General features: G+C 41.0%; 2 protein-coding genes across 2 annotated transcripts; one reads left to right on the top strand and one right to left on the bottom strand.

Annotated features, from left to right (window-relative positions):
- Positions 1–816: 816 nt before the first annotated feature.
- Positions 817–13,872, top strand: DIS3L (DIS3 like exosome 3'-5' exoribonuclease). Its single transcript, XM_009865623.1, has 16 exons — positions 817–962; positions 1,751–1,879; positions 2,531–2,666; positions 3,547–3,723; positions 4,616–4,694; positions 5,517–5,696; positions 6,640–6,809; positions 7,606–7,767; positions 8,485–8,732; positions 8,990–9,082; positions 9,813–10,346; positions 10,919–11,073; positions 11,187–11,365; positions 11,710–11,855; positions 13,314–13,488; positions 13,564–13,872. Exons 1-16 carry the CDS (start codon positions 919–921, stop codon positions 13,870–13,872), a joined length of 2,916 nt encoding a protein of 971 aa, XP_009863925.1. The 5' UTR covers positions 817–918.
- A 1,246-nt stretch (positions 13,873–15,118) lies between these two features.
- Positions 15,119–21,720, bottom strand: TIPIN (TIMELESS interacting protein). The gene is made up of 7 exons (XM_009865624.1): positions 21,588–21,720; positions 20,287–20,389; positions 19,271–19,346; positions 18,180–18,302; positions 17,586–17,649; positions 15,627–15,824; positions 15,119–15,276 (listed from the first exon to the last, which is right to left on the bottom strand). Exons 1-7 carry the CDS (start codon positions 21,718–21,720, stop codon positions 15,119–15,121), a joined length of 855 nt encoding a protein of 284 aa, XP_009863926.1.
- Positions 21,721–22,144: the final 424 nt, after the last annotated feature.

Here is a 22,144-nt window from a genome sequence, read left to right on the forward strand (position 1 = left end):
TCTTCTGGACTTAAATGTAAATTGCGCTGTAGATGAATGTCAGAATATGTCCCTTCATAATTACTTTAGGGAGCTCAGAGGTGAGGTGAGCGTTTGTTTTCATTCCTGACTCTACACAGTGTGCTGAGCAAACTTAACTTCATTCACTGCCAAATGTCTGCATAAATCACACCCGCAGGTGCTTGCGGTGGTATGTGCTGTGCCTGCTTAGAAGTTACCCTGATCTAGATGTATAGGTTAGACAAGGATGGCTTAGTATGGGCAGGTTACATAAATCTTCAAGTGACATTTTGCTTTTAGTGCTCTTCTGAATTATTAATGAATCTTAGGTTTCTTGTACGTATTCTGCCATCATCTATTATATGCCTTGTGTGTGAGATGTGGCCGTGCTACTGTATGCAGAATTGTGCCTGCTGGATTCACACGTCTGGTGGTCACAGTTGATAAACAGATTGTCCTGTGTCAGCTTCTAAGAAGTACATGAAAATAACCTGACTTGTCAAGATCTATACAATTTTATTATATATAGTTTGCCTGCACTGCGTTAAGTTCAGCGTTTATAATATCAGAAGGGGTGAACAGGCATTGAGAGAAAATACAGTGGGGATCCTCCCCACCCAAAGTAATCTTTGAAATAATTAAACTAATTAATGTTGAGGTACATTTTAAGATGTCGTCTGTGATGGGTTGATTGTGGCATTTTCATGGCATATGCGTAAGGGATGGACTCTCTTTACACATAATTAAAAGTTAATTTGCAGTATTACAACTGAAAGTTTAAACCTTTAAACTCTGAATTACATTTTAGATGGCAAGTTGTTATCGGATGATGTTACACATTATGTTGTCCCTGACTGCAAGGTTGTTCAAGATTACCTTGAGATTCTTGAGTTTCCGGAGCTAAAAGGTATTATTTTCATGCAAACAGCATGTCAAGCTGTGCAACATCAGAAAGGACGCAGGTATGTAGCCTATAATAACTTATTTATAATTTAAATTGAAGAAAAGATACTAACTTTGTAACGTGTGTTTAAGCACAGTAACCTGAAGTCAGCAAATACAGTGTACTTAGTTTGGCTTTAGGTCTTTCAAGTGTCTTAATACAATTTTACTAAAGGGAAACAGCTGTAATCCTTTGTGATCCGTGGATGCTTTGTGATCCCTGCCTGTCGTAGCTTTCATTTAATAGGAGTGATATTAGACCTGTAGTGTTACTAACTAATCAGATGCCTTGTGACAGGAGTTAAGGGGACTTTGTGTTATGTGCCACAGCTAGATTATGGACATGGTTTTTTGTTTGCTCTATTAAAGACTGAGCACTTGTCTTTGGGGAGTAATTAATACCATTACATGGTACTTCCCTCACCAGACATTAACTTGTGTATTGCCGTAGCTTACAGGAGTGCATTTTGCTATCAAGGTCTTCCTATATTTCTACAGCACAAATGGCTTTGAAGGAACAGCTCTTGTCCCAGAAGTGACAAAAGAAGTTCCTGAACACTTAGGATGTTTTGTGGGACTCACTGGAAAAAAACAATGTTTAAAAATCAGAAGCATTCAAAATGGAAATTAGCAAAGCTTGCTTACAGATGATGTTTTAGGTTTTATCATCAGTGGTGTCATTTAATGAATGCATTTTCTTGTGTGAAATGGTAGTTTTCCCTGAGGTTTTCAGCTCTATTTCCATCTGGAATTAAAATAGCGTTACCAAAAGAAAGCATGAGACTATTTTTATCTTTTTGTATTCCAGACAGTACAACAAGTTACGAAATCTAGTAAAGGATGCTCGTCATGACTGTGTTGTGTTTACTAATGAATTCCACCAACATTCTTATTTGCCAAGAGAGAAGGGAGAATCCATGGAGAAATGGCAGACCAGGTTTGTTTTGACTTAGGTAGTACCACACCAGACAACATTGTGATGTTGTATTTAGGAATATTAGCGTGTATTGGGTACATGGGAGTTTATCCTCTTGGTCTGCTTAACTCTCTGACAGTTCACAATAAGTGCAAGTCTAGATTATGCTTCTGTGATTAAGAAGCTGTTATTGTTTTCATAGGAAAATAGACAAAAATGCACTTAGTTAAATGCAGTACTGCTGAAAAAAAGGCTGGATCATTTTAAAGTTACACAGCCATTTTAAAGAATGCTTCAGCATAATAAATAAATCATGTACACCTTATGGGACTGTTAGATGTGGTGTTTGATAGCCTGCAAACACCGTAGCATTGGAATCCTGGCAGCTCTGACTTGGCTTTTTACAAACTTTCACTCGGAGGAACAATAAGTTATGTTGCAAGTTGGGCAAATGGATGTATTGGGGAGGAAATGTTTTATTTTCCTCTGTTTTCTTGGTGCCTGTATATGGCACATAAAAACTTCTGCAGATACAAGGTTTATGTACCTTGGTGTATATGTCTCAAAAGTATGTGTGTTAAACGAAAATCTCATTTATACAAAGCCTGCAGATGTCTTGCAAGTAGCAAATGAGATATGCCAGAAATCTTATTTCAAACTTTGCTTTTCTAGGAGTATTTACAATGCAGCAGTCTGGTATTACAATCACTGCTTGGGTCAGATGCCCGTTGTTATGGTAACGGAAGATGAAGATGCTATCAGGCAGTACGGAAATGAAACAGAAGGAGTGTTTGTGATTTCCTTCAAGGTAACGTGCCAGAAAAATAGAAAAACGTTTCCTTCATGCTGCATCAAAATGATGAAGCAAGTACACTAAAGCTCCATTTATAGTGCAAATCATTTCAGAGTTTACGTGTAAGAAAACTCTGGCGCTAACTCACGTCTTCATTTATCAAAGAAAGCAAAGATGTCAGTTGTGGGAACGTCATAAAAAGTAGTAGCCGTGAGCAAGCCAGCGAACTGAAAAACAGCAGCTCTCGTGGTAGAGGTCATCTTTCTTAGCTGCTCTTTTCATTGTTTCCCTTGTTTTTAAAGAATTTGGCATTGATGAACAAAGACCAGTTACCTCAGCCGGCTGTCTAAGTCTGCAATGCAAGCAGTCCATAAATAGCTGTAGCGTAAATATCCATCAGCGTTATTCTGCCAGTTTACTTTAGCCTTGGCCACTTAGAATATAGTGATGTGTGAGAAGATAACTCATTCCTCATGTAGTTGTTGATCTCTGATACTGCTTGTTCGGCGGGATATGTGGATGGGATGTTTATGTTCAGCTGTGAAAGGAGTTGAGCGAAAACAGGACCGGAGGATTGCCAGGTTGATTCTTCTGCTACTACTTCACAAGAAGTATGCAGTCTGGATGGGGTATAATGGTGGTAAATACTGATGAGTCTCTAGCCTAGGATGCTGTCTTGACAGTTATGGTTCCTTTGTTGTGTTTAGCAAATGAGTTAGGTTGAATCTGGAACCAGTCTGTGGTGTTTGGAGCAGATACATCACTTCCACCTGGAAGTGCTTTTTTAAGTATAGCGTACAAGGCAGCTTTTGTCCATTACAGGCTTCCCAAATGCATTATTAAAAGAACAGAGACCTCTAAATGCTTTCATGTTTGTTTATATCTGTGCCTTCAGAATTACTTGGATAACTTTTGGCCTGACTTAAAAGCTGCCCATGATCTCTTTGACTCTATACTTCAAGCTCGGCGTGCGCGGGAGAGTGAGAGCCAAGAAAACAATGGAAGAGAATATCCTGAGCACTTACCTGTGGAAGTATTGGAGGCTGGAATCAAATCTGGAAGATACATACAGGTAATTTGCTGTATAGACAGCGTCTACAGAACAGCGCAGTCTTGTGCTTGGTCCCTTTAGTTTTGTCGTCTGAATTAGACTGGTCAGATAAAGAAATATTGCTATAGTGAGAAGAGGGAAAGAAAACAAAAAAGCGAGAGTAAGAGGATAGAAGGGATTAGGATTCTTAGAGTATTTCCCCGACTTCATCTTGTGAACACATGGGGGTTTTTCTCTTGGAGAATTTGTTACTGAGGTTGTTAAATTTGATATGGATTTTTCTTCAGGTTGATACCCATAAATTGAAAAACTAGATGTGCTACAAAGCAGCTAGATGTCATTCTTAAACATAAATAATGCTGCACAAGGGCAGCATTTCTTCATTTGCAGAGAGACCTCTCGGTCAGTGAAGTTAACGTACAGATTTGTGGCTGTTCAGGGCCTCAATATGGGTTGGTGGTGGACAAGCCTCTTCCTAAAAATAGGTTAAAGAATTAGAGGTAGTAATTTGTTTCTTTCTTGCGAATTTCAGCAGTGAGGAGAGAATAGGATATGAACAGAAAAACTGGGTTTTCTTTCTTATAGGAATAATTCCAGATTCTGTATTAAGGCAGGCAGGCAGAAGTAATCTTAAACTGCTGGTGCTTTGAATAAAAGGACCTTTGCCATCTTAGAATTAAATTGAGCGTTTGAAGAACTTACTGTGCTTTTCCAGAAGTGAGCACTTAAAAGATCTTCATAGTACATTCTCCCCCTATAGAGAAAATAGCTGTGTTCAAAATAAGCTACATATCAATAAAAACTACTAATTTATGTAACAATAATTATAAACCCCAAAATTTTATACTTTGAAGTTGGCTCTTTAGAGGTGTGACTGTTTTATTCTGTTTATCGGTGTGTTATTTTCTTCTAGGGTACACTGAATGTCAATAAGCATAGAGCACAGATGGAAGCTTTTGTTCGACTTCAGGGGTTTGGCGGCAAAGAAACAGGTGAAAAAAACAAGGAGTAGATTTACTCAGTGCCTTCCTAAGAGTGTCTGTGCTTCTTATGTGAAGCCACGTAGCCATACGTCTGTAGCTGTTTGGTTATTGAGACAAAAGCTAAGATACTCCAGTGCTTGGGTTATTTTCCTGGGCCAGAAAGGAGGTTGAAGATGAACGCAGAGGGTGGGTCTCCTGAGAAAGCACTACCCTTTACTGGGCTTCACTCTGACTTCAGATGACCACTCCTGGTGGCAAAATTAGGAAGCTGGTCGTTGTGGACATAATAGGAAAAATGCCTTTTGGATCAGATTGGAACATCACTGTTGTCTTTCTGGTGTGAGTAATAAATACATTTGAAGGAACAGCCCATTATCCTTGCGTAGATATCATGTCCCAGCTGTCACTAATCAGCACTTTCAGATGTTCCTGTGACAGGCCCTGCAGTCAAGTCAGTCTTCAATGTACTAGTAATTTTTTAAATGTTGTTTTATTGTGGACCTTGCCCAGAAATCTGTGACAGTGGTTTCCACAATTTAACTGTTGTGTATTTTTAAAGCTGCTGCCTAAGAACAATGAATTAATCCTAGGCTCTACTGGGTTTTATCACAGAGTTTGCTTACAGAATTGCTTAATGTCTCCTTCAAAAAAAAAAAGGAAAAGATTTTAATTGTCTAGCAATATTAATTACTTGTCAGTAGTCCTTTATGAAGGAATTCATATTGCAAATGCCATTTTCTGTTATTTCAGCAGAATGCTGTCAAGAGTGGGGGGATTTTATTTTTTTTTTTCATCAGTTAATAGTTCTATTTCTTTTTATTTTCAATTTAGAACTTCAAAGTGACATCCTCATTTATGGGGCCAGAGCTCGAAACCGTGCAATCCACGGTGATGTGGTGGCTGTTGAGTTACTACCTTTGCAGGATTGGAAAGGGAGAACTGTTGCCCTTTGTGAAAATGAGGCTGAGGATAAAGCACCTGCAGACACCACTGGTGACCCTATGCCCACAGGTAGAGAGCAAGATACAATGTTTTGTTGAGGTGACCTCACTTGCCATGTTGTACTCTTCGTTATATAGTCCCTTCCCTCATTTTCTGTGACTTTGCACCACAGTAAATTTGAAGTGATCATCCCAAATTCAAGCATTCTAACATATCCCAGCAAGAAGGCCACGTTTCCTTCTATACGCGAATCTCCTCTTTACATTTTCTCTAATTTTATTCACACAGATAGCAGAATTATTGTAGTTATCTTCCTAAAATACTGAGTTTGCATGCTGTCGCCCTTCACGGCTCTACAAGAGATGAGCCGCTATCCTAATAGAGACCAATTTACCAGAGTGTGCACTCAAGTCCTCTACTATCACTTGATTATCCCGAAAGATAACAGCATCCTTTAAATTCCTTTAAATAATGTTCAAGATGAAAAAAATTTGTGTTACGTGAAGAAGAATCCAGCTCCCAATACAGTGTGACATGTGTGTGTACTGTGGGAACTTACTGTTTGAAAATATTACTCTGCAGGTAAAGTTGCATCTTAAAAGTTTGACGAGGTCCGAGTTAGAAGTTTTAGGAAGTTAATTCTCTTCCTGCAAGAGAATGCTGTTTGATTTTGATCTTTGCTATTAAAAACTTCATGCATTTTTACTAGAATTGGCTACATTCCAGTAGTACTAAGAACCTCTCTCAATAATTTATGAGCACATCAGTTGTATCCGTTGAAATCTATGCCATGAGTTAGTCTCCACCTAAGTAAAAGCTCATTAAAATCTGGCTGTGCCAACAATCATTTGCAGCAAACTCATGTTGTTGTCTGCACACCATATGTTGTTAGCAATTGTCATACAGATTTGTGGACACATAAGCAGAGAATCTTCTGTCCCTCCCACATGGTTGCTTTCATGTTCTTGTTTTAACTCTTTGATGTACAGCCAACATTGTTCCTTGTTAAAAGGTAAGGTTGTTGGAATCATTCAAAAGAACTGGAGGGATTATGTGGTCACTTTCCCTGCTAAAGAAGAGAGCCAGTCCCAGGGCAGAAATGCTCAGAAAATCCTCGTTACACCTTGGGATTACCGAATTCCCAAAATCCGGATCAGTACCCAGCAAGCAGAAGCATTACAGGTAATTTCACAGAAGCGTTTCTCTAGTCTGTGTTCCTACAGAATTACACAGATGTCCCACACTCATAATGATGTTTTCCTTGGCAAAAACATGGGGAGAGTATTAATAAAGTGAAGTTTGTGAGATTGGTTCAGTTTCTGCCTCGAAGGACTGTGTTCAGTCCCTGTCAGAGCTGCATCAGCTTCAGGTAATACAGGTTATTTGAGTTCTGAATTTGGGCCACAGTCCAAGTACCCCGAGCATTTATATACTACTTGCTTTGGTTTTTTTTCTGTAAATTAAAGGTCATGTCAGGGGTCTAAATGGTAATAGCTCTTGTGGCTTTTTTGGCTCTATGACTATATATGGCTTTGATGCAAGTAGCAAGAAGAGCTTTTGAACAAATAGGTAGTGAGTTAGGGTGATTAGCCTGCCATTGCTGTCGAAAGAAGCGGCATGGTTTTGTTCGTTCCTAGCTGCTTTTACAATGTGGTGTTAAGTACTTCTTCACAGCCAAGAAGTAAATTCCAGTTGTGTCTTTTCTGGTATAAGAATATTTGTGTACATCTTGGTTTCACTTTTATTTTTTATACTTTAACATAGAGATTCTCCATATAATATCCCCAAGCGGGCCTTTGATCAGGAAAGAAATGTAATTATTTGTTTGTGTGCTTCTCATTGGGAGCTTCTTTTTCCTTTGTATAAAGTTTTCAGAGTTGCCACCCTCGCTGGATAGCATTGGTTGCCTCTGAAGGAGTTTTTCTGTGGATTGCTTGTCAGGAGCAGGTTGCTGTTCTAACAGAATTGCCTTGTGCAGGATTATCGAGTTGTCGTGCGCATTGATTCGTGGGAGTCGACCTCTGTATATCCAAACGGACACTTTGTGAGAGTTCTGGGAAGAATTGGAGATCTTGAGGGGGAAATCGCAGCTATTCTGGTGGAGAACAGCATTTGTGTTGCCCCTTTCTCAGAAATCCAGGTTAGTCTGTACGATTAGATGAATTTATTTCCTGTTGATTAGCAGGGTCTTGTTTCTCAAAGAGGGGGACCCTGTCTTAGAGCTGAATGTCCCAGTTGCCAACACGGTTTTGAAAGCTGAAAACTATTTCTAGATTATTATTCTGGAATTACTTTTGGGTCAGTATTTTCAAGTTCAGAATTTTCAAGTCAAGAGTGATTGTAAGACAATCCATTTGCTGTGAGGCGAAGGTTAAAAAGCTCTTAATTCTAATTTGAGGTAGACTTTTAAGATGTTACGGTCTTTAATGTGTGTTTTTGGTACTGATCCTGAAGGTCTGGTTGTACCAAAATAATTGTCATAAAGCTTTTTTGTCTTCAACCAGGAGAGGAGACAGCTTTCGTAGATAAATATTGTGATTATACATACCCTTAATTGAAAGAAAAAGAATATTAACAAAAAGAATATGCAGTGGTGATGTTTGCCAGAGCTACAATATCACCACAGTAATAACAGTTGTTAATAATACGTGTAGTGTTCTTTTCAGTTCTGTTTCATGCTTTCTGTGAAGTAAATATAATGGACTGACTCGAAAAATGCAAGGAAAGAAATTTATCTAGGATGAAAAAATACACAAAACAACGGGAGTAAAAAAGGAAGAGCTCATTAAATCTAATTTGTTGGCTTCTTTTTGTAGAAAGATATAACTCTATGCTCATCAACAATGTTTTTGTGCAGATGAGTGAAATGCCTGTGAGTTCCTCGAAGAATCCATGGCAAGTGAATCCAGAGGAGGAGAAGAAACGTCTGGACTTGAGAGATACACATTTGATATTCAGCATTGACCCAAAGGGCTGTGAGGATGTGGACGATGCTCTCTCTGTTAGAACTCTGCCTAATGGGAATCTGGAGTTAGGTGTCCACATCGCAGATGTGACCCATTTTGTGGCGGCACGTTCCTACACCGATGTTGAGGCCCGAGCAAGGTAAATCGTTCTCTGAAAATTAGAAAATGTGTGCCACGTGGAAGTTTGTGATGCTACCTTAGGGAAACCTTGAGAAACATTGGAAGAAAGGAAACTTTCTTCTTTCTTGTCATGTAAAGGCCTTATTAGAACTAATATGTAACTGTGGGTGTGCTGTGTCTTGATTTGCTGAAGTTCTGCTCATGCCACAAACTGCTTGGGAGATACACACCAGTGAGCCTTTGTGAGAAGAATAGTAAATGTACTTTATTTCTCAGGGCAACAACGTACTATTTAGCGGATCGGCGTTACGACATGCTGCCCTCTGTCCTGAGTGCTGACATATGCTCTCTTCTTAGTGGAGTTGATAGGTAAGATTTTGTGTTTTAACTGATTATGCACTTGCTCTTTGAATTATTTGCTGCTGTTTGTAAGTGAAGTAGTAGAGAGTCACAAAAAATGAAATAGTGTTATACAAGCACTATCTCATCCTCTGGTAATGTTTACCCATACCTTTGGCAATCTGCTTTGTATTCAAACAGCGACCTAGAGGAAAGGCATTTGTGTTCTTCACTTGTTTTTTCACGTGGGTTCCAGTCAGGAGTTCATGCACGGCTGTGAATAGTCACGTTTTTTACTGTTATTCTATTCCTCAGCCATGCTGCCGCACTGTTTTATCACAGTTTACGGGGTTCGTTGGCCAGCTGGCTTGAGGATGTGCAGGGTTGCAGATATGTTCTTTGAGGCTGCATCTGACTAAGAAAATAAAAATGAATGAAAATAAGCGTTGCAGCATAGCTGTGCTTTAAAACAGATGTGGCCTTATATCTGAGGGGTCCTCTACCTCAACAGGTGGTTGGAAAATACTGCTGACATAGTTGGTCCTCGTTTATTAAGTTGTGATACACGAGACTGAAAGGCAGGATGCCTTAATGAGTGACATTGCTGAGCACTGCTTTGTTCATAAAGAAACATGTTTCCATTTAAAAAACCCACCAACAACACAGAAGGAAACTTGCATATTTGTACCAGTTGGATGTGCTTGAAATGATCATTCAAGTCAGCCAGAATTATTTACAGAATTGTGATCTTGTCTCCAAGGTACGCTGTGAGTGTCTTGTGGGAACTGGAAAAAGAATCCTATGAAGTGCTGAGAGTCTGCTACAGGAAAACCATCATTCGATCTGCCTACAAGCTGGCTTACGAAGCAGCACAGGGGTTATTAGATGGAGACACAAGTGTTGTTGGTGATGTCCTGGAACTTGAAAACTTGGATGAAAGAACTAGACAGAAGAAATTGGCTGAACTGGTTTGGGCAATAAAAAAACTCACCGATATAGCACGCCACGTTAGAGCTAAGCGGGACAGCTGTGGTGCTCTGGAACTAGAAGGGGTAGAAATCCGAGTGCAACTGGACGATAAAGATAACATCCACGATCTCATCCCCAGGCAGCCGCTGGAGGTGCACGAGACCGTAGCAGAATGTATGATTCTGGCCAACCACTGGGTGGCAAAAAAGATCTCGGAAGATTTTCCTCATCAAGCTTTGTTGCGTCAACACCCTCCACCACGACAGGAATTTTTTACTGAACTTCGAGAATGTGCCAGTGCCAAAGGTTTCTCAATAGACACCGGGTATCTCTTATTACTTATCTTAAGCACTTTAATTAAAGTTAAGCAATTAACTGTTTGGCTGTTATCGTTACAGACCATTACAGTTCTGAGTATCAGTGTCAGCCATAGCGATTGTCCTGGGTTGGGTAAAAGTTTGCTGGTGCTCCCAAACCAGGACAGCAATTCTTAAAAAACCAAATTCACCAGAACCTTTCTGTGAGTGGGAGCTGATGTTCTAAACAGGAGATGCTGCTGCATTTTGCCACCTGTCCCAAGAAGGGCAGCATCTGAATTGGTTTAGACGTGTCCAAAAAGAACTTGTTCAGTCCCCGTGTAGGTGGTCAGTTTCTGCAACAGCCTCGTTTGCACCATATTTCCTGTAATAGTAGCGGAAGAGAGAACTTGTTTAACTTAATCATTTCTCTAGAGTAGAGCCATTACTAAACTGTGTTAAAAGTTTTATTATTGTTCTGATTGTCATTCTTACTTGCATATTAATAACTATTAGTAGATTTTTACACACTACTTTTAACTATAAACTATTAGGATCAGGGATAGCATAATTTTTTTCAGAATTAACGCTCTTTGGACAGGTCTAACAAAGCACTGGCTGAGTCTCTGGATAAAGCAAATGACCCGTCGGATCCAGTTGTAAATAAGCTGTTGCGATCTATGGCCACTCACGCGATGTCTAACGCGTTGTACTTCTCAACTGGCTCTTGTCCCGAGGAGGAGTTTCATCATTATGGTACCCCGCCACATCACTTTTCATGCTCTTCCTGTTATTATTTCTGAATTCTTGGGGGTGGGGGGCAGTTAATTGCTTGGATTGCTTACTGCTGCCTCCTTTTGTCTTTGTAGGACTTGCCTTAGAGAAGTACACTCATTTCACTTCCCCCATCAGAAGATACGCCGACATTGTCGTCCACAGGCTCCTGACAGCAGCAACTCTGAATGAAACTAAAGGGGATGTTAAGGATAATGTACTGAGTAACAAGGATCTCGAGGAACTGTGCAGACACGTTAACAACAGAAACCGGGTAAGAGGGCTGCTGTGTGTGTCTTCATATGTTTGCACACTGCCCCCAGACTGGGATACCAATCCTGACTGTGGCTTTCGAGTTCTACAACATAGTATCACTCATTTTTGCTTACAATGCTTTTTTTTTTCTTTTTTTCACCTTAAATAACTTTTCCTCTGAGAGTGATAGTAACAGTGACTTCATGCTGTACTACATGTAGGATTTCCTTTCAGATGTAACTTTTCTAGGGGACATGTAAGGGAGTAAGTAATGGGAAGAAGCAGCTATGGAAGTCAAAGCCCAACAAGCTCGTTGAAGTATTTATTTAGCTGTCTTCTCTTTTTGTGGGGGGGTGCTTGCAGGCAGCCCAGCATGCTCAGAAACAGTCTACGGAACTCTTCCAGTGCATGTACTTCAAAGACAAAACCCCAGAAACAGATGAGCGCTGCATAGCAGATGGTGTTATTTACTCAATCCGAACCAATGGCGTGCTTGTGTTTGTTCCAAGGTGAGTTGATTAGAGCTTGGACTTGAGCTTACAGGTAAGACATGTGACTAGAATGCTGTGAGGACACCTCTGGTCCTCGAGGAAGTGTTTGTAGCAGGGCCAGGTGTTGACCTATGACTGTGTTTTAGGTTTTTGTTGTAAATCATAAGCATTGACTCTGCAAAGGAGTTCCTATGAGGAAGTGATAAGACTGTGCTGAGCAGTTTCTTTCAAAACATTAAAAGGACTTTTTTTGCCCAAGAAGCTGCCTGGACAGAATAATTACTGGAACATTCCCCTCACCCCATTTTCTTTGTTTGTGTTTGTGGGGTTTATTAAACAATGGAAAGTGATTCTTCCAAATGCAAAGCCCTGCATTCCTCAGCACTCTTAGTAGTTACACACACTAGGACCACCTTTGGAACAGCTACTGCGAGGCAGCAGGGAAGTGTAGAAGAAATGTTTCCATGGTGCTGTTGGTGGCAGTTGGGCTCTTCCACTTGCCTGTATCGCAGCTCAGCCTCCGCTTTATGCTAGTAGAAACCAACTCTTTGCACGACACTAACATTACATTTTAATTTCAGAGCTTTTTTAATCTGTATTGCAAATTTTACTACATGTGTTCAAAAAATTGACTAGTGAATGATGTGAGAAGGAACTGCTTACCACAGAACTGGAGAGCACTGCCTCTCCTAAGTCTTGGCCAGCTCTTCAGGAAGATCCTTTCCCTTATTGACTCTGGACATCTTGGATTAGTTACTGTTCTTTGTGGTTTTTAGTGGTAGCAGTTACTTCATGCATTACTGGTAGCAACACTCTCTACCTGGCTTGCTAACAGGCACAAGAAATGTAGGCGTAAGAACTCTTCCTTTAAAAAAAAAAGGAAAGAAACAAAAGCCCAGAAACATTCTACAGGGATGTCAGGGAAAGCAAAGCATTACAGGAATACCTTGGCCTTCCATGGGCACAGCCAGGGGCTGCTCGGTCCTGGCTACGGACTGAGTTTAGATACAAACCAGCTCGATGCAGGCCCATAATCTCCAGCGTTGTACAGGGATGTGTGGCTGAAGAGCCAGAATCTACGAACTCCAGGCAGCTTCCTTCCCGAGAACTCCGTGCAGGCACGCTGCTGTTTCCTCACCGCAGTCTGGAACAACCTGTAATGCTGCTTTTCTTCCATCATCATCCGGCCATTCTCAGCTCCACCCCGTGCTTAAGACTGTGGGTCACCGACTGGATTTTATTTCTGCTTTGCTGCTTTCACCACACTCCAGTCGCTGTCTCGATACTGTTTTTCTATCTGCTGTTTCTTCGGCAATGCACATGGGTGTCCCTCAAACGGGATTATGCTGCAGTGTCAGCCCCTTTATGTTGCTTTTATATAATCCTAGCTAGCGTTCTGTTGGTTTGAAAATGGAGGGAACTGGAAAGGGTGACCATGTTAAAACAGCTTCTGTCTGCTCCTCTGCTTCTTTGTAGATATGGAATCAAAGGTGCTGCGTATATGAAGAACAAAGAAGGCTTAGTCATCTCGTGCCGGGGTGACGGGAGCTGTGAGTGGAAGCCTGGATCACTTCATCGCTTTCAGAACAAAATAACTTCCACGACAACTACTGGAGAATCAGTTACATTAAGCCTTTTTGATCATGTTACAGTGAGTATTTAATGTGAAGGAAGTAAAAGGAAATGGCGCAATCAGGAATAAAAGCATTTTTGTTTTGCTTTTCAGGTGAGAATACTTGTGCAGACTTCTCGCTGCCACGCAGACACGATCAAGCTTGAAATAATGAGGAACGCACCGTACCAGACTTCAGCCACAGAGGCTTCTCAGAATTTTCACGTGGTGAAATCCGACTTGGTCAAAGCAGTCAGTCAGTCTGCAGAAGAGGCCCAGCGTGCCCAAGAAAAAGCAAGAGTTGAAGTAATTGATGAAGACTATCAGGAATACTGCCAGACCAAGGGAGTGAGCTTATACCAGCTGCTGGAGGAGATTAGGGATTTGGCACTGTTAGATGTTTCAGCTGACATTAGAACGTGAACTGCAACCTGGCAACAGCTGCTGCTTGGGATTCTGCTCCTGTTCACTTTACTTGTTTTTTAAAGTAGTCTATTTAAATATTCAAGAATCCTTTTAATAAGAAATTATCTATTTTAAATAAGAATTATTTTTATGATTGTGAACATGTATGAGTTTTTAAAAGCTTTTATACATGATAAATCTCATCTTCCAGACCAAAGGCAGTGTGGTGAATCCTTTCAACTACCATGTACAACGTTACTTTGTCCTTTTGCCCACAAAAGAGGTTTTAAGAAGGTAACCACTTCCTACAACGGTTGCTGTCTTCTCCTAGTTTAGTGATTTTAACTCCAAGGATATAAAAAGCAAACTCCTTCACACTAACCTAGGATACAGCATTTCACTGCCTGCAATGCCCCAGCTGCACATTTGGCATTAACTAACACCCACTGACAGGAACCTGCTGTAGGTGCTGACTCTTGTAGAGTCAGTTTCTGTCCGTTATGTGCTCTGGAGAGGACAGGCTCAGGGCTTTACCCTTATGGCAACTCTTGTTCATTCCATGAAGGGGAAAAGCTATTGCGCAAGAAGGGGGGGAAAAAAACCCAAAACCCAAACTGTAAGAGGAGGATAAAATAGAGCCTCAAGCCAGGGAACGAAATTATCTGACGGAAGGTAACGAATTTGGTCAAAGCCAAAGCACGTTCCCTTGAGGGGATGTTCATGTCTGACACAAGGGCTGGGGAAGGCTGGAGGGCCTGCAGTTCTAACAGCCTCACACGAGAACTTCAGGTTTGACTTCTGAAATTTAATAGCTTCCATTTTATAAGAAAAAGATACAAGTACTTGATAACCAAGTTAAAAAAAAATCCAGGACTGCTGTTCAGACACAGCACTACCCACTATTAAAAACAACCCCAAACAAAACAACTTCAATAGAAACTTCACCTGTCAATAGCCCAGCTAATTCGGTCCCGCGTGACCTGTAAATGAAATTCAAAGGTCAAAAAAGCTCATTGACACTTCCTGAAGAATGTTGGGAGAGGAAGAGATGTCTCAAATGCAGATGAAGAACTTTCTTCCGTCTTCCAGTGTACGGAGTTCTTCAGCTGCAGTTTCAGAAGAGTCCTGTCCAACTGGACAGATGTCACAGTGAAGACTTCCACAAGCTTCAGGGAGTCGGAGTGCAGAGCCAGCAACACCTCAGTATCACAGTACTTAAACCATTGGGGTCTCTTGGTCAAGAAAGTCCAAGTATGGGAAACGGTTACTGCTTTTCACCGGCACACTCCAATTCTGCACCTCCATCTTCAGCTTCTCTAACAGCAGCTTTGGGTGCGGTAACTTCAGCATCTTCGAAAGGGTCCACAAGATCCTGAGCAACTGAGGTACTGAACTCCTCTTCCACGTAACTAGTGGAGAGCTCTGCTGGGAAAAAAAAAGAAAACAAGTTTCCTTCCATGAGAAAGTACTGTTACTGTGTGTTCGACTGCAGCTTCTGTCACCAGCATCACAGCCTGCAGGAAAGCCAAGTGCAGAGATGACCAGCAAAGCGAGTTTTGTTTCTTCAGAGACAAAGCTAGCGCACCTTGGCACGACAACTAGGGAGGGCAGCTCTGACTCTCTAACTGCAGGAACACAGTTTAAATTGGAGAGTTACACATTTTACTAGTCAAGCAATCACCACCACTTCCCTTAAACTGATTCAGCAGCTCAGTTGTGTAAAAGCTGCTCAGGCTACTGAGCTGCCCGTGCCCAAGGCAGGAGTTGCGTACCATTGTGTTGTGACTGGCTGTTCCACTGCACCTTCGCTTGCCTGCGTTCCAAGGCCAGCTGCCTGTTCTTCCTGATTCGCTCCTGCTGCTCTTCCGTGAGAGTGGTACCAGGCAGAGAATCGACTTGTTCTGCATTTCCGGAGCAGGAACGTACATCTTCAGCGGCTGGATCCAGTCCATTGCTTGCCCCTCCGCCATCTGCTTAACAATAAGGGGGTGGGAGGTGGATGAGGGGCAGAAATCAACACTTTCAACCCACAGAGATCTACTGCTAAGTTTCTGTCAAGAAAACATCTTAAAAGCATTTTTATGTTCTGTATTTTGTATGGACAACTGAAGGTAATTCTGTAAGTTAGCTTTAAAAGGCTATTTTCTGCCTACATCGACATACCTGACATTAAACAAACGACACTTATCAGAGACCCCAAACACACAACAATAAATGCTTGAATTTAGAGAGCCCCAGCTCTGCGTACTAAGTAAGCAACCACGAGCTGTGCTTGAAGGTTGAAGAGGGACGGTAAATTCAAGCGATCCTTACTGAAAGGCCAGGTAGTTTTCTTCCCAGCCCTTTGGGAAGTGGCAGCACTAGTTATGGGAATGCCAGAGGTTCGAACACAGACATTGAATAGTCAGTTTTGAATTCAATCCATTACTATTATGGAATATTTATTCCTGTGCCACCATTAAAACATGCAAAATGGAGGCAGTGCAACTCCGTTAGACAAACTTCACCCACCAACAGAGCAGCAGAGCACTCTTTCACGAGTACCTAAGGCCAAGCATGCTTGTGCCTCTGCACCACTTTAAGCCCGTGAATAGAGAATTTAGCTGGCAACAAGGTCTTGGTTTTTAACACAATACTCTAGCTTCAGTTCTTATTTGAAAACTGTCTAACACCTACTCAAGTTTTCAACTGAAGACCAGCCAGCTGCGGCAGTACACGCACCAACACGGCTCAAGAACAGATCAGCATCGCATTTAAACCCAAGTGTACGGAACCATCGCACAGAAAATCTGATAACTCTACAGACACTGTCGGCAGGAACCATTTGCTTTTCTGTTCGTGGCTGCTTACAGCTGCATTCCACTTCTAGCAAATGCAGCCACCAGCAAAGACAGCCACGTGTCACCCGTGGCCCAAAGCTTGTCCCCACAGGCGAGGCAAGGTTTTACCATTCGGTAACTCATCCACCAGAACGCCGTTCCCAAGCGCTGGCCTGCCTGGAGGCCGAGGTTCATGCAAAGACAAACAGGACGATGGGTACGTAATGGTTTCAAGAGAGATCCACTGTGGAAGTGTGAGCACTGGCAAAGGACCTCAGGAACAACTACGAGTTGCTCTCATTTCTGCTACTGAAATTTCTTTCACGCTACCAGAAAAAATCTGCTCTAGTCTGAAAACATCGTCTGATTGGAAGAGACTCTTGAATTACCTACTTGTTCAGTGGCTGAACTTTGATATTGGAAGAAGAAATACTCAATAGTAACTACGTGCCAAGACCGACAGACAGACTTACAAGTGTCCACTACACCCTGACCACCCTATGACTGCCTGCAGCACAGAGTAACGGGTCTTTGCAGTAATAGGATCCAAGAGCTCTTCAGAGTGCACACATGTAAGAGTGCAATACAAACCAGTATGTTCAATTACTAATTGCAACCTTCGGAGGTTTTTTTGGAAGAATTATTTCTAACAATATCCATTTTCTATTTCCTTTCAGTATACCACACACATTTATTTTTTTATATATATATATATGCAGTGCTTTAGTCCAAGTATCAGTTCAATTTTGTAATCCTAAAGCTCACAGAAGCTTGGGTTTAAAATAGAGGACCACTCAGCAAGTTCTTCTACGTGAGAAAAATGTATCATGATCATTAATTTCTGGTCAGTAGGAGAGGAACTAAAGTAATTTTAAGCACTGAACTACTGAACAAACAGCATAATAAACATACCTTCATTACTTGCAAAGTCCTCATGTAAAATAGGAAGATCGAGTCTAATCCGCTTTAGGCAGGTCTGCAAATGAGAGATTAAAATACTGGTATTTCATCTGTAACAAACTCTCTTGTGCAACACTGCTATAAACACTACTCCAAACATCTCTTTACACGTGATTACTCAGAAAAAAATACCCCTTTCACCACGTGTCTGTTTGACCCACAGCTTTCAATGCTGTGGATTCTTTCACTAGGCCTTCCTCTATCACCCAGTCAGATGAAGCAGTGGTCTTCATGTGTCTTCTTTTGCAGGTTCAAACAAACCCCCAAACCCAAGCAGTTCCAGCTCTCTTAAGCAAATTACTTTAGTTAAACACGTCCTGTGAAAGTCAAATCTTAAGTCCTAATTCAAATAAAGACAGGTTATATCTAAACATAAGCTTAAATACTGGAAAGAGCTGTTCTTAAAAAGAGAGAAATTAATTTAAGTAACATTACCCTCCTTAACAGCACACACAAGACTACTTCAGTTGCAGAATTGCTCTCCTAAACCTACCTCTCAGACTCCTCAGTACTGTACAAAGAGAACGAGACAGGAGCAACCCGTACCTGAACTTCCTTTTTGTTTCCCAACGACTCGACTCTGTCAATAAAGTCCTCGAACTGCAATTTTGGAAATAGCCTATGAGCCCAGTGTTCCATATGTCGTATCAGCGTCCTCAGGTCCTCTGCCTAGAGTGGAAAACAAGACTTCCAGCTAGTAAAAGCTGACTAAGTCAGCAGACTGCAGAGGGAAATGCGACAGTAACGTTTCCAAAAACATTAAGCATCTGCAGCTTGAAAATCTGCAATATAAGAATAGCGATACAAGTTCAGAATAAGCATTTATATATACACCGTAAAACATCCAACAGGCTTCTGGCACCCTGAGTCTGAACGCAGACTGAAAAAGAAAAAAGAAGCCCATGGGGACACAACTGAAATTTATTTTGATGAATTTATTTTGATACAGAAGAATGTACATCTAAATAACCTTATTTAGTAAAGATTTTTACATTTAAATAACCTTATTTAGTAAAGATTTTTGTTCAGATCAGCAGTATTGCCTCATTTCTTTGTGCCTCCAGTTGCAAAGACAAAATTTATACCATAAACATTCTCTGTAAACCAGAGATGTGCCTTTGCAAGTGTGCCAATAGCCTAATGATATTTAAAGGAAAATAAGCTTTTATATTTAAGTGTATCCAAGGCAACAAGACAGTCTGTAGAGAAAATACTGCCTTCTCTTTGCTTAAGTGGTATGGCATTCTGTTCCCAAAATTACAGCCTTTGGGACAGAGGCGTGACAGCAGCCAGAGTATTTGCAGCAACAGAGAAAACTGATCATGAGAAGGTGAAGGAATTCCAGACAACGTAGACAGTCTTATTAGCCTGCTCCAATTTCAAAAACCTCCTTCTATGGACAATACAGAAAAAGTCACAGATATGATACTCTAGCTTTGGAGTAAAGTAGTTTTAAGATCCAAACATGAATTTTGTTGAAAATTTGCAACTACAAACCTCAGCAGGGTAGTTCAAATACTGCTAGAAGGCTGGCTAACCAGAATGTACGGTCAATGCTGCCCGCAGCAGAGGGGCAGCAATCTGCCAACTCTAGATTAACCTCCCAGGAAACAAAACAAAAGCTCATTATGTCTCACCTCGTGCCCTTTACCCTTGAACTTTACATTGTCAAACACATGTCTTAGGGCTGGAAGTCCTCGTTCTGAAATTAACCTGGTAACAGGAAATGGGTGAAGTTACTTGAAAACTGTATTTTCTTCTTCCAATTAACAAAACCAACAAAAACCAACATAAGCACCCTGCCCCCCAAAAAGACAACCAAAACTCCCAGCATACAAACCAAAGTGTCTCGCTTTCCTTTAAACAGGCTAAAGCTACAGAACTCTATTTAAAAGCTGTACAGAATTAGAAATCATTAAGAAAATACACAAAATAGGATAAAGACTGCTGCAAGACTAAAACCATTAATTTTTTTTTAAATTCACTATATATGTATTTCTAGTCCAAGGAGCTTTTTGCCTTTGATTACATGAAAAGGAAAGTGGCCAGTTCTAGTATCTGTATTGGCCAGGTAAAACTAGTTAGACACGTGACCAGAGCAGCCACCTGTGATATCGTCGACTGCTTCATCCATGGATTTAAAATTGAATAAATTGAAAGCTCAGATTCTTTCCATTGCTTACAGAAAAATCTGTAACTAAAACAGCAAGTAAAATCCTTTATCTTTAAATGGAGTTTATCCAGTTTGTACGTAAGTCAGTTGTAAGCGTACCTTAGGTAGTGCCTTACAGTTACCATTAAATTGAGGTTTTATTTTGAAGCAGGCTTTAGTTAATGAAAGAAATCTACAGTACTATTCCTGAAGCAAAATAAAGATGACCCAGCTTGAAGACTCCTATGTATAAATAATAAAGATCTCTTAACAAAGCCCTAGTCCTGTACCACATCCCAAGGAGTCTTCAAGAAAGTCGGACTAGTAATAGCGTCATGCGGGTAAGGCAAGGAATAAAAAAGTTGAGATACAGCACACAGGAGGCTCTTTCACCTCCAGAACTCTTGATCTTTGACTTGGCTATGACCAAGCAGGAATCACAAAAACCTGAATTATTCTCCCACAGCCAGATACCAAATTCCTGGTCTGTAAAAAACTTACCTCTGGGCATCTAGTTTAGGCATCGGTCTTTTAACCACTTTCCGTGTAGCTACGGCAGAATCCTTAGAATCCTTTGTTTGTGACTGCTGGTTTCCTTCTGGTTCTAATAAAGAAAACATCAGATTTTAAGTATATAATGCAAGTGACATCAACTAAATTGCATCATGTAATTTTTAAGTTTCTGCCCGATCAAAAAGCAGCGTCACACGCGATGCATTGCAGGTACAGTGCTCCAAACCACCACCAGCATATTTCACCTGGCTCCTCCCACAAGACAGACTGAAAATAACTCTCTCGCTTCAAAATATACTGAGGAATCAACTTTTCTAGCAAAGTAGGTTCCTTGAAAGGGAGTTTTTCTAGTTTTACAACTTCTATATTGTACTTCTGATGAGAAATATATTGACAGTAGATGCTGCTTCCAAAAGTTAAGAAATTCATATTATCAATAAACATTGATAGGCGTGTCCCAAAATTTCCATCTATAGGTCTGAAAGACAGACCTAAACCACCAGCACTGCCTTCAAAAAACAAACCATGTGTGACCAGTCACAATCAGTGTGTCTGTTAAGGACCAAAAATTATTAGGGCCACTAAACATTATTTGACTGCAACAGAAAAGGGACCACTGACCACCTCAGAGCTAGCCATCACTTCTCAGACCGATTTCTCGGCTTACTTTAAACATCAGGAAGTTCTCCTTTTCACATATCCATGACTTAAATTTATCCAAAATTCTATTTTCTAGTGGACAGACAGAGCAGAGATCAAGGAAAAGGTATCTTTAACACTATAGGCAAATATGTGCAGAAATAAACACAGCTAAAATAAAATCTTTATACTTTCTGTTAGCTTGTTTAGTACACAGGAAGATCTTTTCAAATAAAAGAATTAAGTTTTACTGTCCTGAGGTGTCTTGGATTTCTCCTAAGTCATATGCTCTACCAACTCTAACATCTCCCCGGAATACTTCATTCCACACTCTTGCCTCTTCTGAAATCTAAGTCTTAAAGGGTAACTACAGATCGCAGCTGTATAATTATCTCTACCAAGATTTTGTCAGAAGATTCATTAGTGTGCGTTATCAATCTACCAAAAAAAAAACCCACCAAACTTTTCCCACAGTCTCGGAAGCACAGAATCAGTAACAACTTAAATTGACAAGTTGTTTCCTTATCTAGACAAGACTGTTTTTATGCCGTAAACTCGAGGTAGTGAAGAACACCACCGAGAATATCCTTTTCTCAGCATTTTGTTGCCTATATTGCAAAATGGGATCTTTAGGGGCCACGGGTGTTCACCTCCGTTAGCTTGTGCCCATTCGCCATCATCCCTTCCTGGAGAGTCAGGAGGTGGAAGAGGCGGGAACGTTTCATCCTCTGTGTTCTCATAATCAGGAAGATCAAACAAGTTGTTCTCTAAAGGATCCATCATTTTTCTTTCTTTCCTGCAGGAAATATTAAAAGCATTTAAAGAGAAGCAGCAAGGAGAAGAGACGGCCACAGCCGCTCATAAAACACCAGTTACACACGGAATGTCCACAGCTTTTGCAGAAAAAAAGATTTGCCGGCACGGAGCAGTCACACAGAGAGGGGAACAGCAGACACCCCACAGACCCCAGCCAGCCCCGCTCGGCCCAGCGAAACCCGGGCTCGTCGTGTTTCAACTCAGCCCAAACACCTGCGGGCTCACAGAACAAAAAAAAAGAGAGGATTTCTAAGCACAGCACTTCTCAAGACAGCTGCCCGCCCCTCACACCCCGATAACCGAGGACAAAGGGCCGCGGGGTGATTAACTCCTCGGAATTACAAACTCACCCACTGCCAAGCGCAGAGCGCAGCACAATTCGCCTTTTCCG

The sequence above is a fragment of the Apaloderma vittatum genome, unplaced genomic scaffold (assembly GCF_000703405.1).
Source record: "Apaloderma vittatum isolate BGI_N311 unplaced genomic scaffold, ASM70340v1 scaffold39692, whole genome shotgun sequence".
NCBI classification, from domain to species: domain Eukaryota; kingdom Metazoa; phylum Chordata; class Aves; order Trogoniformes; family Trogonidae; genus Apaloderma; species Apaloderma vittatum.